The following is a 25,769-nucleotide window of genomic DNA, read 5'->3' as shown; positions in this document are numbered from 1 at the left end:
TTTTAAATTCAATATAAAGGCATTTTAATTTAATCTAATGTATTTTAGTTCTCTTGGCTTTTTTTTTCTTTTTCTTGGTATCATAGTTTTCTAATTCCGTTGCAATTTTATATTAATTTAATTTCAGCAAGAAGAGATCTGATCCTCCTGATCACCAAAAATTAAATCAGTGTGTTTACTTTCTCTGATATTGTTTATTCAGTTTATAATTTGCAACTCAAGAAACGAGCCTCATTTATTTGTGAAGTTTTGGGGGGGGTTTTGTTTGTTTTTTATTTTTTTTTAAAGCAGGAAGCCAGAAGTCTGAGCCGGTTGAAGGGACGTGAAGGCATCACCGGCAGCTCACACAGCGGAGGCTCATTAACAGGCATGTGCGCATTTCATTCACTAATTATTGATTGTTTTTCTTATATCGAGCGTTAACAGACATTAAAGCAGATGAATATGTGATGGTGACAGTAGTGAGTCGCTGTTTGTGAACTCTTGTCAGACTTTAACGGACGTTTACAGAGACGTGATGTCACCGGTTGTTTCCTTCAGGATGTTACTGAAACTTTCTTTGATTCACAAACTGCTGCTGCAGATTTATAGTCGTATTATTATTATTATTATTATAAAGACGTCCAGACAGTATTTAACTCGTAGTTCAGTCAAGTTTTCAACCGCAAGACAGAAAGTCATTGAAAAATCTGACATTTTAAAGCTTAGTTGGTTATTTTAAGTCTGTTTATCTGTCACAACCAGATTAAAATGTTTACTTGAACTCTTAAAAGCCACTTTTTAATTCGGCTGAACAAACTATATCGAAATTGACTTAAATTTAAAATTTTATTGATAGTTTTTATAGACATGAAGCACCTTTTTCTTTTCATATTGATTATAAGAGCGTGTTTTTAATGGTATATATAAAGTTATATATGCTAAGTTGTCAGTTTTATAAGCAGGTTAAGTTCTAGTTTATTCTGAAAGAAGCAGACTAGTTAAACAAACTGTAATCGACAATATAACGGAGCAGATTAGCAGAGCAGGGGCGCTTGATTTGAGTCACATTGGTTATTGGTGGGCGGGGTTAGTTGGGCGGGGGGGGGGGGAAGGTTTTAACAGTGTGTTTATTTAGTGTTTCTTTCCCTCCAGATCAGGGAGGATGGCAGGTCTGTGGAGATCCTACCAGGCCCTGATGAACAGATACCCCTGGACAGTCCAGATAGTGACGGCTGGTAGGAAAAACTCACAGACTTCAGGTCTTCATACAGAATACTGGACTGAGTCTACTGGTTTAGGCTGTTGAAGTGTACTGGGGTCACATACGGTGACCTTTGCTCCAGTTGACAGAGTGAACTTTTAAGTTTCAGAGTCAACAAAAAGAGGCCTTTGAGCTGAGAGATCACTGACAGGTTACAGACTGAGAGTCTCTCAGAGGCTGAACAGGTCCTGAAGTTACTTCCTGTCTTCTGAAAGTCAGTGATACTCAGTGCAGCAGTTTACAGGATGTTAGAGGTTTGGTGAATATGCATATGAATCTGAATCTTAAAAATAGTCACAATCATTTAAATCTGACAAAAAGTTAAAGTTTATACACTTTAAAGCTCCTCCACTCAGATATGTGTTTTCATTATCAATTAATCAATTAGTTGTTTAGTCTGTATAATGTCAGGAAATGGTGAAAAATGCTGATCACTGTCGTCCAAAGGTTGTCAAATATCTTGTCTTGTCCTGATCAACAGTCCACAAGTCAAAGATATTCAGTTTACTGTCATAGAGACTGAAAGTAACTCATAGTTCATATTTGAGAAACATTAAGAGAATTCTGGGCTTTTTTCTTAAAAAATGACTCAAAACAATTAATCGATTATTTACACCTACATACGGTTCATATTTGACCTGTTTTTACAATCGAGAGCAATAAAAATACACGAAACACTAATTTTCTTTAACTCAAGTGACCCAGAATATAAAAAAATACTTAAAACATTTTTTATACATAAAGTGTTTCAGGTTAAATTTGACCGGTTTTTATTCACAAATAAACAATAACGTTCAATAAATCTTAATTTAATTATGACTGTTATGTTCTCCTGTTTTAGCATCAGAACAAATAGTGTAAAACCTAAAAATAAACTATTTCTGTTCTCTGAAAACTTCTTTAAGGATTAATCATCAGTTTATTAATGACTGATGAGTATTTATGATGGAAAAATAGATTCATGGCTCAGAAGTTTGTTCTAAAGACTTATTATGAAGTGATGCTGTTAAAATATGAACATTATGTTGGAGTTAAAATAGTTGGTGAATCATTTTGTTTCAGCTGTAGCAGCTAATATTTCCTAACAGCTGATATATTATGTATAATGTTCTTTAATCTGTGTCTTACACATTGTTTTGTTTCATAATGTTTGTATGCTGAGTTTTAATCTTACTGGAAGTCCTTGAACGCACCTTTAATAGCGTGCAGACGTCTCAGTTTGAGCTCATTTCTCTTCTTTTTTTTCCTCCTTCTGCAGTTTAAAATATTTTTGTGAAACATAAAACCAGTGTTTGGCCTCCAGTCAGATTCTGGATGTGTCGTGAACACAAACATGAGAGTGTTTTGAGTCACTGCTTCAGTGTTTTACAGTTTTATGACCACTAGATGGAGACAAAGCTCATCAAACATCTGATACTCACTGAAGAAGAAAATCAGTCATCAATCATCAAGATAATATTTTTTCTTATATTTTAAATTAGCGTAAGTAGTGTCACTGTGATATTTTCTATTTGCTTGTTGTTGTTATATTTAGTAGAAAATATTAATTGATCTAGTTTTAAATATTTATTATTTGTCGTCTCTCTCAGTTTGAAAAGTTACTGCATATATGTGCAGTTTAGGGATACTTGATCTGTGCTCACCATACATATAGTGTTAATAGAATTATAATAATTATAATAATTAAGATTTTATGCATTATTAACCTTTTTTACACTGATTATCCTGCACATGCTGGAGCTCTGGATGCTTTAGATGTGGTTTTGTCTTTTTAAACTGATGTCTGGATGCTGGAAGCTTCATGTTTATATATGATGATGATATTTAGTTTTATTTTTCGAGCGCGTTGATAACCATTAACATGATCAGCTTCTGGCAAGTTGCATCATTTTTTAAAGAGAAAATCTTTATAATCCACCAGTTTTAAAGTCCTGCAGCTTCCTGTTGAGACTCACCTGCTTCTAGTCTGAACATCTTAAAGATAAACAGACTTTAATACTTTCACAGAAGAAGAGTTGAATCTTCACCTGTAGTTTAGTTATTTAGGTTCAAGTTTTTAAGTTGTTTGAAACCTCAAGGATTCAAGATTGGACTCAGATTTACCAGAAAAGAAATAAAAACATCTTTGATACTCTGTTGAGTCTTTCTGTTTGTCTGTATTTGAGGAGTTTGACAGTATTGATTGAAACTAAAGTCCTCTCCGTCGTCTCTCTCGGTGTTTTACTGCCCATCAACTCGTCTCTGAGTCAAAGTGACGAAGGACATGATTGTATTTATGGCTCTTAAGGTGAACAGTTGACATTTTTCTGTTATGAAAGCGAACGTGTGTCACCTCAACTATCTTTATTAGTTCTCCTGTGACATTTTAAGGAAAGGTTACGTCTCGTTCAGCTGGTCTGTTATTACATTATGTGGTACGTGGGCTGCAGCGGCTGATTTAATGTTAGTACGGTTTAGATTTAGTGGACGGCAGCTTCTCCCACCAGCTGACGGTGTGTTTAATGTCTTTTTATGAGCTGGGACATAAAATTAACACTTAATATCATCGTAAAAGGGGTTAAATTAACAGCTGTGGTTGTGTTTTCTTGCACCGTGTAGATGTTAATTTTTACATAAAAATTGGATCAAATTACTACATGAAATGGAAAATCGGTCACTTATAGAGGCAAACCTGCAGAGAATTATCACCTTCTGAGCTTTGAAGCCTCTTTTAACTCATTATTTTGGTGAATATTGGACTCTCAGATGGACACAAACACTCCAATAATGTTTTAACGTCTTTTATTGTCTCGTTGTGTTTTTATTGTGTTCGTATTTTCACGGTTTTGTATTTTTAAGCTGCAAACAGAATTTCTTCTTGTGGGACAATAAAGATGTGATCAGCTGTAGGAAACGACAGTCGACTGGTGAGGACACCAGTGAAAATGATTCTATACTGGGACGACTGGAAAGACAAGACAGTTATTAGAACGTCTGTCACTATATCTTAGTTTACTTTAATATTCTGCACTTACATAGTTTTCATTACTCGTCTTGCATCATGTCTGTTTATCAGAACCTAAATGTCTTCTAGCTGCAATGCATTCTGGTCCGTTGATGCTCAGGTTGTTTTCACACTGCAGCATTAATCCAGTGTTGAACAGTGTTGCCCACATTATATATTATATTATATTATATTATATTATATTATATTATAGAGCTGCATCCGTTATTTGATCGACTGAAAATTAATCTGCGATCATCGCTTTAATTGTTTTGAGTCATTTGTATTGATTGTTTTAAACAAGTTTCCAACTTCTTAAATATTTTATCAGTGAATTGAACATCTTTGGTTCATCGGGACAAAACAAGACATTTAAGTTGCATCTTGGATTTTGGGAAACTGTTCGACATTTATCACAATTTTCTGAGATTTTATGGATCAAACGACTGATTGATTTCACAGAGAAAATAATCAACAGATGAATCAATAATGAAGATGATTATTGACACCATATTCACAGCAAATAAATAGATCCGTAGCCTAAATGAGCCTTTTTTTGTTGCAATTTATATTTTTATTGATTTTGCTGCATAAATATACACAAACATTCTCTGGTAAGATAATCGTACAAACAGTTTACAAACAGACAAAAAATTATTGGCAAATTTGTGGCACTTCGTTAAGAAGTAAAACCAGATATAAACATTATTGTCTTTTAATGTAACTGGATGTGATTGTGGCTTCGCAGCAGTTCTGTTGTGTTTTCACTGATGAGGAGATGTGATGAATGTTATAAACTAACTTTTATGATCCAGTTTTTCCACTTGGCTGCTTGTATTTAGAGTCTTTACATGATATGATTCAAATACAGAAGACAAAACTCTCTCGTAGCTGCAGTTCAAACACATTTGTATCCTGAATATATTTCCTGTATCAGTTTCCCTCTCTCTCGTTTGTCCTCCAGGCTCTCTAGTGGGCGTCGGTGATGTCATCTCCCAACAGCTGATCGAGAGACGAGGATTGGCTCATCACAACGTGCGGCGGACGGCCAAGATGATGAGTATCGGTTTCTTCTTCGTGGTGAGTGTCCTCTCAGTAAGTGTTGTATGTGTTGTGTGAAAGTACGACTGTGACGGGATGATTTTTATTAACACGCTTGTTCAAATATTCACCAGAGATATACTTGTGATGTCTGAAAGAACCGATGTGAGTGTTTTTAAAATCTCCTCCACTTAAAAATGTGTTTTTTTTTCATTATTACTTCATTTAACTGTTTGAGCTTCACTGTGCAGGATGATGTACGGCTGCAACTATCAATTATTTTTAATATCAATTAATCTGTCAGTTATTGTCTCAATTGATCAGTTAGTTGTTTGGTCTTTAAAAAGTCAGAAAATGTCATTTTGTTCTGATCAACAGTCCACAAACCAAAGAAATTCAGTTTATTATCATAAAATATTCACATTTAAGAAGCTGAAACCAGAGAATTTGAGTATTTCTGTCTTTAAAAAAATGACTCACAACGTTAAATCCATCATCAAAATAGTTGATTAATGTTCTGTTGATCAGCTAATCAATTAATCAATGAATCGTTGCAGCTCTAGAATGATGTTTGACACTAGAAAGTTTCTCTGTGTTCACCTTCGATTTGTGACATCACAACTGGTTTGGAGCCAATCACAGCCCAGTATTCAACTAACACAGGTTCATTCATAGTCTGGACGTCATTTCAAGACATTTTAACTGGATAATTGAACTTTTTTGTTTAAAAATCATATCAGACACAAACGATTATTCAAAGCAAAGTGTTTTTATGTCTTCAAACATGTCTGGAGAGGATCAGCCGTCTCCAACACGTCTCCAGTCTCAGTAAATTCATTTTCACGGTGAATTAAAATGAAAAGATGCAGCAGATATAATGTGGATGTTAAATGATCAGGTGTAAAAGGCATCTTTGAATTTATATATAAAATATGTGCATTAAATGTTGCCTGTTTGCTTATTTGTCTAAAACGAGAAAGGAAATGAAAAGCACAATTAAAAGTGTTTATGAATGATGTATTTATGTTTCTATGCATGGAGACGCTGATCCACGTTACATTCACGCCTTTATATGTTTGTGAATTCGTCTTAATTCACCCGTCAACTCGTGTGACGGCGTTCTTTCATGTTTCGACATTTATTTATATTTCCGTAATCGTCTTATGCTCCACCAATCAGCCGCCTCGTCCTTTTAAATTATAGAGACGACGTATCGACTTGAAAACACACTAAACTAACATGTTTACCGGCAGCTGTATTTACATTCATTCATCCAGGAGCCGTTTCATAATTCATGCTTCATGTATCAGTCGTCCAAACATTAATAATATATTTGTTAGTTTAGATTCAATCAATCTGCAGGAAACATCCACAGAAAGACAATGAGGTTCCTTTAATGAGGCTGAATTTGTTTGTTTTTTTAATGTGCAAAATCCATCATTTACTTTATTTTAGAGCCATAATGCATTAATAAAATATATATTTCTGGCTCCGACACTGATGTCATCTGATTGATCTGTATTTATATTTTCTTCACAATAAAGGGTCCAGTTATCGGCAGCTGGTACAAAGTTTTGGACAAACTGGTGGTTGGAGGAAGTAAAAGTGCCGCCATGAAGAAGATGCTGGTTGATCAGGTGAGTGATCATCTTCTTCTTCTTCTTCTTCTTCTTCTTCTTCTTCTTCTTCTTCTTCGTAAGTCTTCTTCTTCTTCTTCTTCGTAAGTCTTCTTCTTCTTCTTCTTCGTAAGTCTTCTTTGTAAGTCTTCTTCTTCTTCGTAAGTCTTCTTCTTCTTCTTCTTCTTCTTCTTCTTCTTCGTCTGAATGAACGTGGTTGTTGCCACTTGGTGAATCCAAATCAAATTAACTTGTGAATGAGCTCCTGTAGATTAAAGGGTTCAGACAAAAACCATGAACGTCCCTGGTTCAAGTCCAGCTGAAGACCTTTATTCATCTTCCTCTCCCTCACTGCCCTTCATCTCTCCGTCTGTAATAATACTGAAACAAAGTGGAGTCAGCTCACTAGTGCTTAACTGTGGATGTTTGATTCTCGTATCACGCTGGACTGGAGGAAACTGAGCTGTAAAGTTCGGCTGCAACTAAAGATTATTTTCACCAAAACAGCCTGTCGATACATCTTACAGAAAACTGTGATATCGTGCTGCAGAATAGAATTTAGTTTATTTATGTAGCTTAAATGAAAACCAGTGATTTACAGAAGAAAACAGCATAAAACAATCAGTCAACCAAGTGAACAGATTGAAGCCAGAATGAAAATATGATAACAAATCAAATGGAAACAAGAACAAAACACATTCTGTAAACTGACTGAGACTAAATTCATGTTTACCTACAAGTTTCACAAAGAAATTAAATATGCAGTTTTGAATAAAGACCATTTTTATCAACAGATGCTCACACAAAACTCACTTCTACTGCACTGTAAAATAAATCAGATGCTACAAACCAAAGAAGAGGCCCTCTGGTATTTGATTTAGTCAAATCACATCCGGACAAATGCAGGTTTAAAGTAAAACCACCACAGAACAAGACTTCAGAGCTTTCAGTATCTGCCTTTTAATGAAATATTTACTGCAGCAAAGTGTCCGCTCCTACGCTTGAATAGTGATGTGGTCACACTGAACGCTGCTCCTTTCTGCCTCCCTCTATGTAATATCTGAAGTGCCATTTGGTGATTTGAAAGATTTAAGGTGATGCAGCTGCGGCGTTGATCTGCGTCATACTTGAATAACAGATGAAAGTCAAGTGACCCTTTTATGTAAGTTTAATATGGAAGAAGCAGCGAGCGTCACTTCACTGTAAACAGCCGAGCACAAATCAGTCTCTCGAATGCAACTGTTTAAAATCTTCTTTGAGTATCATCAGTGTTTATTCCTATAAGGTTTTCAGACTCACAAAGGTACGGTGGCCCACAAGAGCGAACACGCTGCAACTTAAGAAAACACATGCAAATATAACAACACAACAAATTACAGAAACGATAATGGAAGTGTTTCCAGAGGACACTTGAGAGAGATGAACACATCAATAATTCATAAGCGAAAATGTTGTTAAAACACAAATGACGCCTCTTTCCTACTGTAGTAACGTAGACAACAAGCTACAACCTTATTTTCACCTTATTTCATTGGGTTTTAACAACGTTTCTCTTATGAATTATTGACATGTTCATTTCTCTTAAGTGTCCTCTGGAACCACTTCCACTGTCGTTACTGTAATGTGTTGTGTTATTATATTTGCATGTGTTTTGTTAATTCTTCTATTTGCATGTGTTTTCTTAAGTTGCATTGTGTTTGCTCTTGTGGGCCACCGTACAATACACAGTTTAAAACCAAAAAAAAAGGATCAAAATCGATGCAGCAGAACCAGAGATATAAGCTGTGTCTCAAATCACATATTTTTGTTAGTACACTTCTGTGTAGTACACTGTGTACACTATATATATTACTGGCGTAGTGTGCAAATTTTGACAGGGACAGCCGTTGTGCACTTACCAGAAATTAGCAGTAGCTAGCGTTAGCATTCGCGTTATCATTAGCACTACCAAATCATTACAGACTGCTAAATTAACCCAATAAACATACTGACGGCTTATATCTGACAGCAGTATAGTGGTGCTTAGTGCTAAAAACACATGTATGACGACATTTGTATAATGTGGCGATGTTCACCGTAGTTACAACGTACCCGGCCGCCATTTCCAGTTTGAAAAGTGTTCCCTCCCCTTCCGCTACGTAGCCAAGATGGCGACCATTGAGGGCGAGAAGTGTCCATAGTTCCACACTCAACTTTTTGACCGTTTTGAGCGCACCATCCGGGTTCTCACAGTGCACTGCATTTCCCATACTTCCCAGTGTGAACGCACTTGTGCACTCAAAATGTTAAGTGTAAGTACAGAAGTATACGATTTGAGACACAGCAACAGTCTTTTTTTATTTTATGCGTCTTCTTCTTCCTTGTCAAAACCTGGTGCCTACGTTACCCACAATGCAGCTGGTCTCGATTCACTCAACTGTACAGATTCAGGTGTGTAATGCTAGCAGCAGCTAATGTAGCCTAAAACGAGCAGAGAGGTCTGGTTACCTCACTTCTGTCCAACACCAGATGTTTTTTTACTTTTTTAAACTCTTCAGCCGATGCTGACTCAAGTGACATCACTTGAGGCAATTTATCAGATTTCACACTGGAGACACAAAAGACTTTTCACAGTTTTATGTTTATTTTATTTGCTCTGTCCCATTAATGTCTTTATTAAAAATCAATCCCTCAGTTTAAGTTTGATCCTGTTATTTTCTTATTTCTGTGTTTGTGTAGTTGTGTTTTGCTCCATGTTTTTTGGGAGCTTTCCTCTCCATCTCCGGCGCTCTGAACGGACTGACGGTGGAGGAGAACGTCACTAAGCTCAAGAGGGTGAGTTAGATTTATTAATAACCACATCGTAGCGTTTAATCCCTCAGAGGCTCAGAGACACGTGGTCCTCACAGCCACGAGGTCCTGGGTACGATCCTTCATCCCATCTTTGATCTTTGGGGAGTTCCTCCTGAGTTTCATTAGTGCATCCTGCAAACCTTCTAATCTCCGTCCTCCTTGAAATACTAAAATAGTCTAAAACCATTTGTAGTGTTTTCCCTACGTGATTACTCTCGTGTCGAGTGAAGCCCGTCTGTGTCAGAGCAGAAACATTTTCCAGGTGACTTCAGTTTGTTGAACCTTTTGAGACTTTTGGTCAAAACCAGCTCGAGGTAGAAGTTCAGTGTTTGACCTGATGTGTCCTCGACTCATCTCTCATTCATGAGGCGTGACAGACTGTCTGCATCTCTGCTAGAACATCGCTGAAAATTAAATTAAATATTTTAAAACTTGAATTAAAACAATAAGAAACAAAAACTCAGTAAAATGCCTTTAATTTAATCTTGATTTGCTTTGATATCTTTATCTGCAGGACTTAGAAAGTTTTAAGAATTATTTAAATCAGTTCCCTCATAAAAGGCCTTCAAAGGTATTAAAAATCTTAAAAAAGACTTTTGTGAATTAATTTTTCTTGCCTGTTGTTGACAGAACAGAGAGACGTTATACAACAGCGGATTGAGCTGCAGGAAGCTGTTTAATCTTTTTTTGTGGAGTAAAGCTGTCAGATCCAGCAGGAAGCTCAGTGACAGATGATGGACAAGTGTCAGTTTTTCTCAAATATGATGGAAAAAAACTCATTTATGTAACAAATCAATCAGTTTTCTGCCATGTTTCTGGGGCCAGATCACATTAATTGATTTAATTATATTAATTATAATACTATGAGAAATGGGATATAAATGTCAATAATTGAATGTTCTTGATAACTAATTGTAGGTCTTATTGTTTGTACTGGTTTTCTGTCGTTCTTTGACCAATATTTATCATGTTATAGTTATTAAATTTTATTCTATGTGGTCTTATGCTGCGTTCACTTGCTCCGCGAGTCAGGAAGTCGTTCTTCTGACTTTGATGTGTTCATGAGCTTTTAAGTCATAATGTGGTAACAACAAGATGATGTATTTTGTTGTATTTTGTCCCAGACTTGTTGCTGGATCAGTTCATTCCCTAAACCACAAAAATATTGTTTTACCTGACTTGTTATCAGGGTTAATGCTAATATATAACTTTCCTAACTAATCTAGGTCACTCTACTATTAACAGGTTAGAACCTAAAACCAAATTACAAATTACATGTGAGGAAAAAATTGATATGCAATACTGCCATCAACCAGATATTTACTTTTGTCTCCCATGTTTCTGTGTAAATGACGTCAACTTTCAGCAAGACTTGGGCCAAAATTTTTGCAGACTTTCTTAGTTGTTGTTTCGACTTAATGTGAATTTTTCCAGTTGGGAATTCATTTTTCCAATTTTTCCGACACCACCTGAATGCCACATTAAAAAGGTCTCAAAAAGTCTTAAGTTTAATTTATCATTCACAGTTTTGTGCACCAGTAGCAGTTCAAATCTTTCTCATTCACCTCTGTTCTGCCTTCCTCATGGCTTTCAGCTGCAATATCTGCAAAATGAATCGTTTTCAACATCAACATGACTTTTAACCATTGAACAAGATTTTTTTTCTTTTTTTGAATTTCAGATATTTAGTCGTACTGGACCTTCATTTCTTCTGATCTAACTGAACCTGGTATTCTGTATTTAGACTTGACTTGACTTGGTCATTTCTCGGGCCAAAGAGTTGAATGTTTTCTCTGTGAACAGAACCAAAAGTAAACATCAGTACACAGAGAGGAAGTTTGGTTCAGTATCTGACCTGCAGAACTAACCTCTCATTATTATTAGAAACTATTTCCTGTGATGGAGGAAGAGAAGAAGAGAGAAAGAGAGCGAGGGAGGGACTGTGGAAATAGCCAGAGTGACTCATACCTTCATATATATATATATATATATGTGTGTGTATATATATATATATATATATGTATATATATATATTGTGTGTGTGTGTGTTGAAGTGTGTATTTGTATGCCTGGTCAGAGCTAACTGTCATCTTGTACAAGCCGCTCAAACGTCCGTCACCACCTTGCTTACCCAACGTGCCGATCACCATCAATTACTTACGAGAGGAGACGTGCGGACCTGAAAGGCCAACGCGGTAAATGTCAGAAAGGACAGAAAATAAATGACAAATGTGCTCATTACACAACAGGACCGGCACTGAGGAAATGTGAGATGAAAATTAATGGAGCCGCTCTGTTTGTTAAAGCTCCAGTCAAGTTCTCTGTTGTTCCCACCTGTCTCCTGGACTACAGACTGACTTTAACTAGTTCACTCTGCAAAACTGAGAGAAACTTAAAGGACGGGTTCACAGTTTTTCAGATAAAGTAAAGTTTATTTTATTTAAAGTGCAAAATCACACCAGCATGTCTCAATACACTTTACAGCAGCAAAAAATGTTAAAACAATCGACTAATATTCAGAGAATCGAGGAGAGACGACACACACAAAAGGAGAAAAAAAAAAGAAGATGGGGTGAGGGAAAAGACTACGTCAACCCATGTCAATGTTGTTTAAGGCGGGTCATTTGATTGCAAGAATAAGTATGTTTTGAGTCTAGATTTAAAGATTTCAACAGAAGTAGCTCGGTAGGAGAAAACTCGACTGCCTACTGATTTTTTTCTTGATTCTAGGAACAGTAAGATATCCAGCATCATGTGATCGGAGTGCACGAGGGGGAGTATAAGGGGTGATGAGGTCAGAAAGATATGAGGGTGCAAGCCTATGTAAAGATTTATAAGCTAAGAGAAGCACCTTAAAATCAGATCTGGCTTGGATTGGGAGCCAGTGGAGGGAGACTAGGACTGGAGAGATATGGTCAAATTTTCTAGTTCTAGATAGTATTCTGGCGGCAGGATTTTGGACAAGTTGTAATTTTTTAATACTGCAGCAATACTGCAGAATAGGATATTACAGTAATCCAGTCTTGAGGAAACAAAGACATGTGTTAGAATTTCAGCATCCGCCACACTAAGCAAAGAGTGGATTTTTGAGATATTGCAAAGTGTGCAAAATCTGTCTTAAAACAATAGTCAGATTCCAATATGAACATTGAAACCTGTTTTTCTTGCTGTAATCATTCCTCCTGTTCATACTGACCATTAGAAGATCCCTTCATAATGACCTTACAATGTACCTCACATGAGGCTTCAAATGAGTCAAATCAAGTGAATATCTTCAAATGTCGAATAACTTCTTAGAACCTCCTGGACAGTGTTTCCTTGTCGACCTGCAGTGGAAGGATAGTAACAAAAAGAGGGAAATTTATGGAAAATAATCAAGATATCCTCTTGATTTGACTCATTTGGATGCTGAAGCTTCATATCAGCTTTAGATAAACTGAATGTAATTTTGCACAAAAGGAGAACTGTGGATTTTTGTCCACATCACTTACACTGAGATCTCACTTAAAGGAGATCTTTTGATGGTCAGTATGAACAGGAGGAAAATGTGTTTCAATGATCATATTTGGAAAAAATTGTGAACCTGTCCTTTAGTACCAGGCTAAACAGGTTTTAAGTCTGTTGCACTTGTAACCACACCCAGCTATGATGTCACAGTGTACCTGAAGTACACTGTGACATCACTGCAGCTCAGTGAGAAGGTCAGAAAAAACAAAATTTCAGCAACTGACTCAAATATCTTTAGTATATACACTAAATTGTCTTGATTATTGAATGTGTGGTATTGATGGACTCATTCACTGTCTACATATAAACTGTAAAGCTAAATGTTTCCCCAAAAATTTAATTCTTATTTTGTGCAATTTATTTAAATTTTTCAAACCTGTGAGTAGTTCCTCTGTTTCCTTTGTTCTTTGCATTCTCGGATAGTCGTCTACATCAACAGCACACTCAAAAAAATCAAGTTTTAAACAAACGTTTGTCATTTTTCTAGTGCGACTGCACTACAAAATGATTAAAATAAGCTGTGGTCGGTGGTCAGACAGCTCCAGGAACATGTCAGAAAGATTAAACATTAAATCTTTAGGAAAAACTGAACTTTCTTTAGCTTTTTCTTTAGTGTAAGTTGTATCCAACTTCACAGTTTAAATGATATCCGCTATATATAAAACACTAAAGTATATTAATGTCTTTCATGCTAACTGCAGCCGGCAGAGGTGAGAAAGGTCTCGTCCTCTCCTCAGTGTGGGAGGAAATATTTTGACGAGTCTCTGACGCAGCGATCAGCGATGTAATTTCACCTCAGGTGGCAAAAAAAGCTTGTTTGGTCATAATTAGAAAACAGTTTCAACCTGGAAAAAAAGAATCTAACAGAAAAAAGATTGTAACAGGAACATTGGCTTGTTGTTTTTTATATGTCGAGACATGTTGAGGTGACCTTTAAGTAGATGACACAGTGATTTTGTGTGTTTGTGTGTGTGTGTGTGTGTGTGTGTGTGTGTGTGTTGTTTGTGTATAAACAACACGCACACCTTTCATGTTTACCGTGGAGTCAAAAAGTCAACATCTACCACGAAGAACCTTTTGTTTCATCATTAAGAAAGAAAACTCATAGAACTTTTTATGATGTTACACAAATGTTCACTTATATAAGTACTTAAACTGTACACTTACACATATATATAATATTTTTCATGGTAATATCGGCATGTTTTCCAGTAATGTTTGACCACATTAACTTTCTCTGTCTCTCTTCTCCATTCACATGCATACAGTTTAAATCCTTTAAGAAATAATATGTAGTAATAAGCTCTTATCAACCAAGATATTAGTAGGTGTGTTCTACTAAATGTTTTATATATAATCATTTAATTAACTATATATATATCTATCACGTGCCCCTCTACAGTGAAATACCTGGCTTTCCTGCGCAAGAGGATGAACTTTGCCTTTTTCATTTGACCCAGCGCAAGTTGTTCCTTGCTTGACAATGATGACCTCTTTTATCCCGAAGCTGATCATCCATTGATGAGACAAACTTTACGGATCTGACTACTGAGTTGGGGTTAGGGTTAGGGGTTAGGGTTGGGTGTTAGGGTTAGGGGTTAGGGTTAGGGTTAGGGTTAAGGTTAGGGTTAGGGTTAAGGTTAGGGTTGGGGGTTAGGGTTGGGTGTTAGGGTTAAGGTTAGGGTTAGGGGTTAGGATTAAGGTGCATTTACAGTATCTACATGTGATCATATATACAGCAGATTTGAGATTCTTACTGTATTTTTTTTCTTTCTGTTTGTCTTAAACTCTTGTATCTGAATATGTATCAAACACCAACTAATGGAGGTCATGTAGGACAGAGAGGGAAGGACCTCCCATACTGGAGCATACTGGAGATATTTGGCTTCAAAGCTTCTCTTCATCTTGCTCTGTTTTGGAATAAAACTCCACCAACTGGAGTTTCAGCACATCAACATTTCTCACTTCATCCCCCACCGGCAGCTTCAACTGTTCAGTCAACCTGAGACCTGAGCAGGAGGCCAAAAGTTTTACACTTTCTAATCAGATATTTCATATTAACACAAACTCAGCGATCTGCAACTTCAGACCAAACATGGTCAACAGAACCAGTGTTGAACTGTTCCTAACTAAACTAAATGGTAGACTTTCAGTTTTATGTGCAACAGACAGATTTCTTCCAACCTTAAATCATTTTCAACCTTCAGAAATGAACCAAAATGGTTTTTGTCCAAGAAGTTCTCAGCTACATATCCAACAGACTCAGAGCCTTCATTGAAAGTGACTGTTGATGTTGTCCTCATTATGTTTATTTTAACTTTTTAAAATCTTTTTACAGGACTATACAGATGCCCTGATCTCAAATTACTATGTAAGTTTCCCTTTATGGTTCTTAATTGTATTGATATTTGCATGTAAACTGAATATCTGTGTCTTGTTTAGTCATTAATGAACCATTAAATGGAAATAAATCATTTCTTATTGTGAATCATAAGAATGACTTGACTGCTGCGTGTTTGTGTTTCAGCTGTGGCCGCCGGTCCAGATCGCCAACTTCTACTTCATCCCACTGCAGCACCGGTAAGAGACAGAAACAATCTGATTAAAGTAAAGTTTGTGTTAAAGTGCAGAGAAGAACTATTTTAAATTGTACATCTATTGTAAAATATTCTAATTGTCTTAAAAATCCTTAATTTCCTCTTGATTAAACTATCAGATATTTTGGTGAATTGCATCCTAAGTTCATAATGTTTGATTCCTCCCGTTTACAGGTTGGCTGTCGTCCAGATTGTTGCTGTTGCTTGGAACTCCTACCTGACCTGGAAGGCCAATAAGATATGAAGAATGATCAAGTCCAGCCTGATGATGATGATTTTAAACTCATCTGTAGTGTGTGACATGAGCCGTTCTGGTCTCGTTGAATGATGCTACTTACTCTTCTGATATTTCCGATGTGTAAAACTGTGACTGAGTCATTCATGAAGGTCGGGAGAAATGTTTGTCTTCTCTGAATGACAAATTCACACTTGAAAGTCAAACTTGCATTTGCAGAAATGTCGTGAAAGTTTGTTATTTATGGAAATGGGATTTGGCAGTGGTGCCACAGTGTAGCCACACATACGCACAAACACACACACACACTCATATATTAACACCTACTGGTTGTTTAATCTGTTGTTAATCACTTGAAATAATTAACTGAAGGATTTGTTGAAAGTTAATTGTTCCATGTTTTTGTTTTATTGTAAAGCAAAGTTTAAACTGAGATTACATGTTCTTCATCTCTTTAATCTGTGCTTTTCAATACATTCCACAATATTTGATAATGTTTTATAATCTACTTGATTTACCCACCTGCCTCATTTACATACCTCAGATTTAGTTACTGTCTTCCCACAATTATTTTTTCTTTTCCATTTTCAGCCTCGCTAGTGACGATCCAGACTAAAATATCTCAACAACTATCTAATTGGTTGCCATGATATTCAGTACAGATATACATGTTACCTAGTGGATGAAACCTCTGACTTCTCCTCTAGCGCCACCAAGAGGTTAACATTTGTTTTGGTGTTAATTGAAACAACTGTTGGATGGATTGTCATGAGATTTGGTACAGACATTCATATTGAAATATGAATTGCAATATCTTTGGTGATCTTTGGTTACTGTTGCACAATCATGAGGTCAGATTGTTTATTCGTCCAATACTTTGTGTTTACGACAATCCCAGTAAAACTAATAATATTCACATCAGTCATCAACTGTACTTTGCGTTTAGTGCTAGTAAAAAAAAGTTAGCATGCTAACAGGCTAAGCTAAGATGGTGAACATTACACCTGCTAAACATTAGCATGTTAGCATTTAACTAAAGCCTCACAGAGCTAAAAGCATGACTGAAGACTCTTAGTTTTGTTTAGATTTTGGTTATAAATGAAGATGAAGTAACTAACATCAGTCAGGACTCTGGAAACAAGCTGTCTGGTTTCATGCTGAAGGAGCAACAACAAAACTTGATATTAAAAGTCAAATTCGTTGAAATATTTTTGAATTAAGCTGCATTGAAGCTGCTAGAAATTCGCCAGTAAACATTTTGGACTCATTGATGCATTGTTGACAATCAGAGTTATAGATCTTTGCTTAATTTTCAATGTACAGAGTCTTTTTATTCACAATGTGCACATTTTTAATAACATAGACCTCTCTGGGGTAAACACTAATAAAGTTTTACATGTGGTGATGTCAATGGTGTGTTTGACCTAACTAACTTTGGTGGGTAATTGAGCTGTGGATGGATGGATGGGTGGGGGGGGGGGGGGGGGGGGGGTGTTTGGAGGGAGATGTGGAGGCTGCTGAGCTCGGCTTTCAACCAAATTAACTGTTTTCCTACACAAACACACTTGGGCTATAACAGGGAGCGGAAAAAGTCTGACGAATCCTTTGAAAATCCGCCAAATATTGTCTTCCCCCTCTGGGATTATGAGCCTCTCCCCAGAAAGTTGGAGCTCAGTTTTTCATTCAGCACACAGGCTTGCTGTGTTTTAAATGCATGCCAAGCTTATTAAATGAAGATACAGTAGCACTCTAACCCGTACATGAAGCAAGATCAAGCTTTCATGTGTTTAAATGTTCACAGTTCAAGCGGGACTCAGTACAGGCCAACACTTCATGTTGGGTTTGATATGAACCATGTGAGCACCTTTAATGATAATAATAATGATATTTGTGTTCAGATTATATGATTGTGACGGTCATGTTGTCATTTGTATCCTAACAAGCACAAGGATGAAAAAAACCTTCAGTGTTTCAAGCTGGTTTCTACTGAGGGGTGGTAAAAACAAAATAAATGAAACAACATTGAGGTCATTATTACACTAAATGCTGTATTTCAATTTAACATTGAAACTGTTATAAATAAGGTTTGAATTACAGATTATTTAGGTTAGTGATTAATATGATAATTATTTTCTCAGTTGATTGTTTAGTCTGTGCAACATCAAAAATGTGAAAAAATGAGAAGTATTGATCTTTGACTCAAGTAAAAGTAACGACACCAAAGCCTTAAAAGTACTTGATTACAAGTAAAAGTCCAGCATTATAATATTAAGTAAATGTATAAAACTATTAGTTTAAAAATGTACTTAAAGTATTGAAAGTAAAAGTACTCACTACAAAATGACCACACTCACTATTATATTTATTATATACTGTATATTGTATAGAGATACACAGAGCCTGTAAATATTCACCACTCTTGGAATTTATCATGTTTTGTTGTCTTAAAACATTGAATCAAAAAAGTGGATTTTTTGATCCTTTAAAGTCAAAACTACAATGTGATCTAAATTAATTACAAATATAAAAAATGTGTTTTAAGTGTAAAATATTGATCTGTTAAGTCACTAGTGACTAGCTGTGAAATAAATGTAGTGGAGTAAAAAGTACAATATTTTCCTCTGAAGTATAAAATAGCATAAAGTACCTCAAAACTGTACTGAGTGCAGTACTTGAGTAAATGTACTTAGTTACTTTCCACTGCCTAAAGCCCAAAACTACATTTTCAAACTACTTTTTTTGTTCCACTAACAGTCCAAAACCTAAAGATTTCATTAACAGTGACATAAAACAGAGAAAAACAACAAATCCTCACATTTGAGAAGCTGAAACCAGCAAATTTTTATAAGTTTTGCTTTTAAAATGACTCAAAAGACGAGCCGATTATCAAAATAGCTTCAGATTTATTTTCTCTTGATTGACTAATCAAATAATCGACTAGTTGTTTCTAAAACAAATGTAATTTTCACTAATTGCATCTGGTCTTGAAAATGTAAATGCACAGTAAGTGTAATAACAGCCTGATCCTTTAATTAGTGCATCATTACTGGATGTGTATGTTTGCTTGAGGATAATCCAGAAGTAATTAAGCTCCAGTCTTGAATCAAAATTTTGATTTTGATGATAAAATTCACCAAATATTTTTTCAATCAGAACATACAGAATGTGTTTGGTAACTGTTAACTGTCCACATACATGTAGCTCTACAATTCAACACTAACTCAACAGCCACTACAGTCTTCCCATGTGGATGTTAATGAGGTTATTTATCCAGTGTGAAATTATTTGAAATTATTTGAGTGCCAACTATGAAAACAGTTTAGAAAACTTGATCCATTCAGCTTAAAATAATCTATCTTTACGGGTGTCTGAAGTACGAACTTGCAGGCATGCGAGCAGTACAGCAGCAGGTTCAGCACCGCGGACAGCTCCTGCATTCATTCTAACCTGAGTGGACAGATTTCATGTTTCAGAGTATAAAAGTTATTTCATTAGATGGTTGTTTGGGAGTCGTGAGAGATAATTTTGCTCTACATGGCAGCTGGTTCAAAGACTGTTAACTCAAATGGACTGAAACTGTTTGTTTGGGTTTTACGTTTTTCTTCCTGTTGCTTCCGTGTGACTTCACATGAACTACAGCACGATGTGTAATCCTCAAGTTGCTCTTTTATTGTAACTGATCAAGGTGAAACAACCTTATTTTGACTAAAGTCAAGTCAGTTTTTATTTATAGAGGCCAGAATCACAAATTTGCCTCAGAGGGCTTTACAATCTGTACAGCATATGACATCCTTTATCCTTAGACCTTCAATTCAAATAAGAAAAAACTCCCCCAAAAAACCTTTTATGAAGGAAAATGGAAGAAACCTCAGGAAGAGCGACAGAGGAGGATCCTCTTCCATGAGGACAGACAGGAAATAGATGTTTTGTGTACAGAACAGACAAAGATAGAAAAATTACTGTTTGGAAAAACAGGATGACAAAATTATTGATAGATTGATAACCTCTTATATACACTAAAAGATGAGATGTTGTCAAGTATTTTCTTGTCACAAATTTCAAATTGATCATATTGAGCTTGTAATTTCAGAACTGTGCTAGAAAAGATAACAGTTTTAGATTCTAGTAACCTTTTAACCAACTTTAACTAAACTCAAGCAATTCCCAACCTGAAAAGTCTCTTCAAGCGCCCCTATATCCTCCTCTGGGAGTTCCCTCATCCCACCTCATAACCCAACTGGGATTGATAAGACATAAACCTAGGTGGGGTGGGGTGGGGTGGGGGCAACCTTTATTTTCTGTCCATCACAGAATCCCCAGCTGTCCCTCAGGACTATATTGCCTCGTGTCTCGATAGTTGTCCAATTTCCAAACCGATATGTGTGCTTGCATTGACGTCAAAGCAGCAGGCTGGATGTATAAAACCCTCCGCTCTCTCCAGTCGCCGCTCACAGGGACTCTGCAGCCTGGTTCTCCGACTTGATCTCTCTCCGGCCGACCACGAAGTTTAGCTGCAGCATCTGGAGAGAATAAAGTGAGTAGTTTCGATTTGCTTTGTATTCTGTTTAAAGTTTGGTTGAATCGGTTTGTCTGCGCCACTGTGCCAAACAATACTGCAGCCAGATCTATATAAATATGACTTTTAGAGAAGCTTAAATTGTGACTGTCTTGTACTCAGCTGCATCAAATAAAACATATTTAATGCAGATAATACTTTTTGTCATTTTTGTGTCTTTTTAGTAAAGTTTAATCTTTAGTTTATGAATCAGCTTATTTACGCGCGGACTTCTTTTTTGCTGCAGCAGAATGATCTAAACATAACTAAACTAAAACATAACACGTAGGCCTATAAGATATCATAATTTAGTTTATAGTTTGAACCAACACATGGGAAAGTCATGACTACCCAGTACCTATGTTGACTATCATGCCTGGTAAATATACTGTAAGTTTGCCTCAAAGATTCATATCAGTGTAAAAACATGGATAAACTATAAAATTGCGCAACAGAAGGTTGTATCGATATTTCTGTGTAAGAGTTTTGATGTCATCTAAATGAATTCCTCTGGTTGCAGGACATGAAGTCAGCCCCCTTGCTCCTGCTCCTCTCCTCGGTCCTCCTCTCGTCACACCTCCGCCCCGCCGCCGGCAGACCGCGCATCCTTCCCGGCTGGCTGGATGGCAGCGGCCGCTTCCAGACGCAGCAGCTGGACGAAGTGCTCCTCAGAGCGGCCGCCGCCGGAGACAGCGCCGCCTCACAGATAGTGGGCGACAACATCCTGAGGTTTCTCCAGGAGAGGAACCCGGACTCTGTCCACTGGCTGCCACCAGACGAGGAGAGCGAGGATAGGGAGAAAGAAGCACTGAGGACGGCGTCGCAGCTGCTGAAACGCAGCGAAGAACCGCCGCTGTCCATCGACCTGACCTTCCACCTGCTGAGGAATATGATCCAGATGGCCAAGATGGAGAACCAGAGGGAGCAGGCTCTGCTCAACCGCAAAGTCCTCGACGAGGTCGGGAAGTAAAGCTCTACTTTTTGAAAAAATGCCTCGTTAAAAACAGCCCAACCGCTGTCTCAGTATTCAAGACCTCTGACATTAGTTTTTGTTCGTGCGCCTGCCTTCCTCTCCACATCATTGTACGCACAGATGGTGCCAATTTACGCATCACAGCAACCGCGATAAAAATGTAAATTATTATTTTGAGACTTAGTTGGAAAATATGGAAACGGACTTCTCAGACCCTTCCGTCCCCTCCACCATTCTCTGGCTTCACCCTCATCCTCCCCCTCTGAACACACACAAAGTCTCCTCCATACTCGACTTTTCGACTTTTGGTGGACTTGACGCTATCCGGAAACTGTCGAGTCTAACTGGATTTCACACTCTGATGTTTGGACATGGTTTAATCTGGAAATGAAAATGTCTTTAAATCACTGACTGGGTTTTGACATGTTTGATTTAAATACTTCAATAACAGTTTGACTTTTGCATCCCAAACAGGAAAAGTTTCTGGTCAGCAATCTGGGTGACCACGATGTTGTTTGTATGGCTTTTTGTGGCCTCAGCAACCAAATTATTCTGAATAATGAGAGGTGCATTATGGGTATTCAGTCAAAACTACTGAAACTATTTGCCCTATCTTCACAGGCAGTCATTTCTGCACATTTTTAGTAAATTGTTCTGGTAAATTAAAACATTTGTAAGCTCTGACCTCCAGTTAATGATCACATTAAAGTAATCAAATACACCTAAATAAATCACAGTCACACTCATGACTAACGTCAGACTATAATGATAATAGGCTGTGTTTTGCTTTGTTCCTTCCTCTGATAAATTTATCTAAACTATGATTTAAAACACTTCTAAAAGGTTCATTTCAGCACCTGCAGAAAACCTCTTTGACAGGGTTTCTCATTGGCACCATAAATGATTCAACTGTGGTTTAATCCTGAACAAGAAGTTTCCCAACAGAGTCGCTGTTATTAAGACTATCAGAGACATTTGGCCAGTTAAAGAGATTAATTAGCCCATAAGAAACCTCTAAAAACATTCACCACTATGTATTGTAACTGCTGTGGTTCTCCAACTCTTATGTGTCACTCTGATCAAATGTTCATTGATTGATTGGATTTGGTTTGAAAGCAGAGGTGAAGTAAAAGAAAAAACTACACGATTATGTATTTCTGCACCTTCCCTTCAACTTCTTTTCTGTCGTTTCCTTTGAGCAGGAGCACTATCACCTGTACTGTATCAACTGTAGCATGCTAACCTACGAAAAAAAGAACAAAAAAAAGAAGCTTTATTTTACTGTAAACATTTCTGTCTGACACTGAGCACATCATCTTTGTTTTAGCAAGAGTTAAAAAAAAAGCTTTTTTGCCATTTATATTTTGTAATAAAAAAGTTTGAAGTAAAAATCGTTGTTTTTGATTCTGTAATTGTACTGATTATGAATCTGTATTGATCAACAAAAAATATAACTTCTTGTGGCTGCTATATATTTAAAAAGTGTCATCCAATGTTTTTCTATAATACGATCTTTCCCCAACATACCTGAATGTCCTGCCATAATCTGACCACAAAATCCAAAAATTCACCTCACGTCTAGAACAAAATCTCAACACCTACTGGACAGATTTCCATGAAATTTGGTTCTGATATTTATGGTCCCAAGAGGATGATTCTTAATGATTTTGGGGGAAACCATCTGATCTTTAGTCTTGCGCCACCATCAGGTCAAAATTTCCACCAAATACCTAAAATACAAACAGCTGGATTTCCATGAAATCTGACATGAATCCGAACGTTTTGGTAACCTGAAAACTTCTCCTCCAATGCTACCATCATGCAAAATGTTCCACATGTACACAAGGAAGTTAAAAAAATAAAAATTAAAAATTAAAAATTTAATTTTTCACCTTCAACTGTATATACCCCACAAGCTTTTTCTGCAGGATGAAGCTAATTCCATGAATTCTGCTGAATATATTCATACTCCCAAGAGAATGAACCCTTCTGATATGTGCTTTTACTATTTTTTGATTTAAGGTGCAAAAATAGATGTGAAATGACCCACAGAGTAAACTTTATATTTACATTCAGGTATTTTTGCCAGTTTAAAATGAAAGCCTCCAACATCGGGGACCTTTGTTGTCATGTCTGACAAAACACTGAAATACTGAACAGAGGAAGTTTATGGAGTGTCTGAAATTGATAGTAAATTTCAAAGAAATCTGACAATTACATTTTAATATTTCTTGTGGATAGTTTGATTAATCAGATTTCATGGAAGTTCACCTGTCGCCATCTTGTTAAACGGTTGATGGGCTGTGAAAACACCACAGACAACGATAGAAATAAGTTCTGGACTTTATCGTTCCATCTCTGACAAAGTCTGAACACGGGAGCAACGTTTGAGCGTCTGGTTTCTGTATCGATGGACTATCGATTACTATCAATTGCATTCAGTCCTGTAAAAAACAGCTTAATGTGGCTTAGTTCATTCATTTTTTAGCTGTTCAGTATGTGATACAGACTGAAAATTAAATACAACTCAACTAGACTAGCTGCTGAAGTGTAGAATTTTTTAAATTTTATTTATTTGACAGGGACAACACTCATTAATCAACAGAAAAATAACTGTGAATGAGCCTGAGTTAGTCTAGGAGGCTCATTTTCATCATGTGTCCCTGACCAGATGTTGAAAAAGGCAACCTAAACCTAGAATAAAATGACGTCTAGTAAATTTCATGGCATACAACATAATTAATACGCACAGACTATAAACAGCACATATCCACCAATCAAACAATGTCACAACACAATATAGAATAGTTAACAACAATACATACTAAGTAAAATAAGGAAAAACATTCAGGGAAAGGAGGAGCAAAGGACTGATAAAGTAAAATAGACAACAGGAAGGAAGCAGAGAAGCAACTAGAGTTCAAATGTTTTCGTTTGATTGTTAACGAGCAGCTTCAGCTGAAAGAACAGGAAGTGTTCTTTTCTCTAATTTGATGAATTCAGATAAAATGTGACTAAACACTTTGTCATCACGTTAAACTCGCTTGTTAACTTTTATCACTGAAGCGTTTTTACAATCCTTTGAGTGTGGCGGCTCAGACATGATGATGACGTGACAGCTGATGGTTTCTTGTCCAAGTAGCTGAAACAGATAAAAGAGAAGAAGAAGAAGTAACAAGCACAGAAGTCAAAACGGCCTCTGGGCACTTTTTGTTTTTATGACTCAGTCCAAACTGTGGGTGTGTTGGTGACTCTTCTGCCTTATCACCCTCCATGTGTATGTGTGAGTGTGTGTATTGGTTCAGTTTAATCTCCCTCATTGTCTTGTCTGTCATTACACATCACTTTGTAGATTAAAGCAAAACTGCAGAACTCAAAAACAAGACCAGAGATGGTTCACAGTGCAACAAGCATTATATAATAGTTAATTCAATTTAAAAAGACTAAAATTTAACAGTGGCTTTAGTATATGTTTGTGCTTCATTTTACGTAATATTATTATTGTAATATCTTTATGAAACAAAGTGGCCACAGTCACAATCAATATCCTACTGTAACATCACTGATTTTTACAAAAGAGGATAAGACACTTTTTCCACTTAACTTTTATTAAACACTCACCGCAGTCATGCACCAGTGAAATTACATAAAACAGTACAAATCACCAAAATATATTATTAAATAAGTCTATTTACAGACGATGTGCTAGTGTATTTACACAATTACAGACAAAAAATCATGCAATCAGACGTAATAAAAACCTCACCAGTAAAAATAAAAATACAAGCAGCATATTTATATATGAAACATGAAAATATAGCATTGTATGAGAAATAAAACCGTACTATGTCTATGTTGCTTTAATTAAAAAGTTGTAAGAAAGGATAAGAGCTGTCCAGAAAGCTGTGACCTCAAATTTAAAAATCACCCTTTGTCACCTGACCTAGAAACAACCACCAGGACTCCGTCTACAAGGGGAAACAGATCAATAATATATTTTGGAGCAAAGTCTGCAAGGTCTCAAAAGTTAGAAGTATCATTTTTAAAAAATCGATGCAATAGCTGGCACAGGAGATGATCATTCATCTGTGTCACTGATGATTCATTCTGACCCAGTTGGCACCAGAGGAGCCCTGACTGATACCAGCGTCAAAAAAATTAGTCCACGTAAGAGAAAATAAAAGCAT

The 25,769-nt window shown here is 36.5% G+C and overlaps 2 protein-coding genes and 1 non-coding gene across 4 annotated transcripts; all 3 read left to right on the top strand.

Moving 5' to 3' along the window:
- The first annotated feature begins 265 nt into the window (after positions 1-265).
- Positions 266-17,465, top strand: mpv17 (mitochondrial inner membrane protein MPV17). 2 transcript variants are annotated; one of them, XM_067572599.1, is made up of 8 exons: positions 267-367; positions 1,135-1,217; positions 5,191-5,306; positions 6,812-6,904; positions 9,602-9,697; positions 15,561-15,593; positions 15,750-15,802; positions 15,994-17,465. In XM_067572599.1, exons 2-8 carry the CDS (start codon positions 1,145-1,147, stop codon positions 16,061-16,063), a joined length of 534 nt encoding a protein of 177 aa, XP_067428700.1. In that variant the 5' UTR covers positions 267-367; positions 1,135-1,144; the 3' UTR covers positions 16,064-17,465. The 2 variants fall into 2 exon arrangements, with proteins under 2 accessions (XP_067428701.1, XP_067428700.1); XM_067572600.1 differs by lacking the exons at positions 15,561-15,593; positions 15,750-15,802; positions 15,994-17,465 and adding an exon at positions 10,346-10,582 and having other exon boundaries at positions 266-367.
- Positions 14,701-14,777, top strand: LOC137169964 (small nucleolar RNA SNORD50). The gene has a single exon (XR_010924570.1). It is a non-coding gene; the product is annotated as a small nucleolar RNA SNORD50 (small nucleolar RNA).
- A 2,866-nt stretch (positions 17,466-20,331) lies between the features above and the next one.
- Positions 20,332-22,905, top strand: uts1 (urotensin 1). The gene has a single exon (XM_067572602.1). The coding sequence runs from the start codon at positions 21,133-21,135 to the stop codon at positions 21,577-21,579; it is 447 nt and encodes a 148-aa protein (XP_067428703.1). The 5' UTR covers positions 20,332-21,132; the 3' UTR covers positions 21,580-22,905.
- Positions 22,906-25,769: the final 2,864 nt, after the last annotated feature.

The sequence above is a fragment of the Thunnus thynnus genome, chromosome 18, assembly GCF_963924715.1.
Source record: "Thunnus thynnus chromosome 18, fThuThy2.1, whole genome shotgun sequence".
Classification (NCBI taxonomy): domain Eukaryota; kingdom Metazoa; phylum Chordata; class Actinopteri; order Scombriformes; family Scombridae; genus Thunnus; species Thunnus thynnus.
This window is presented reverse-complemented; position numbering and strand designations above follow the sequence as displayed.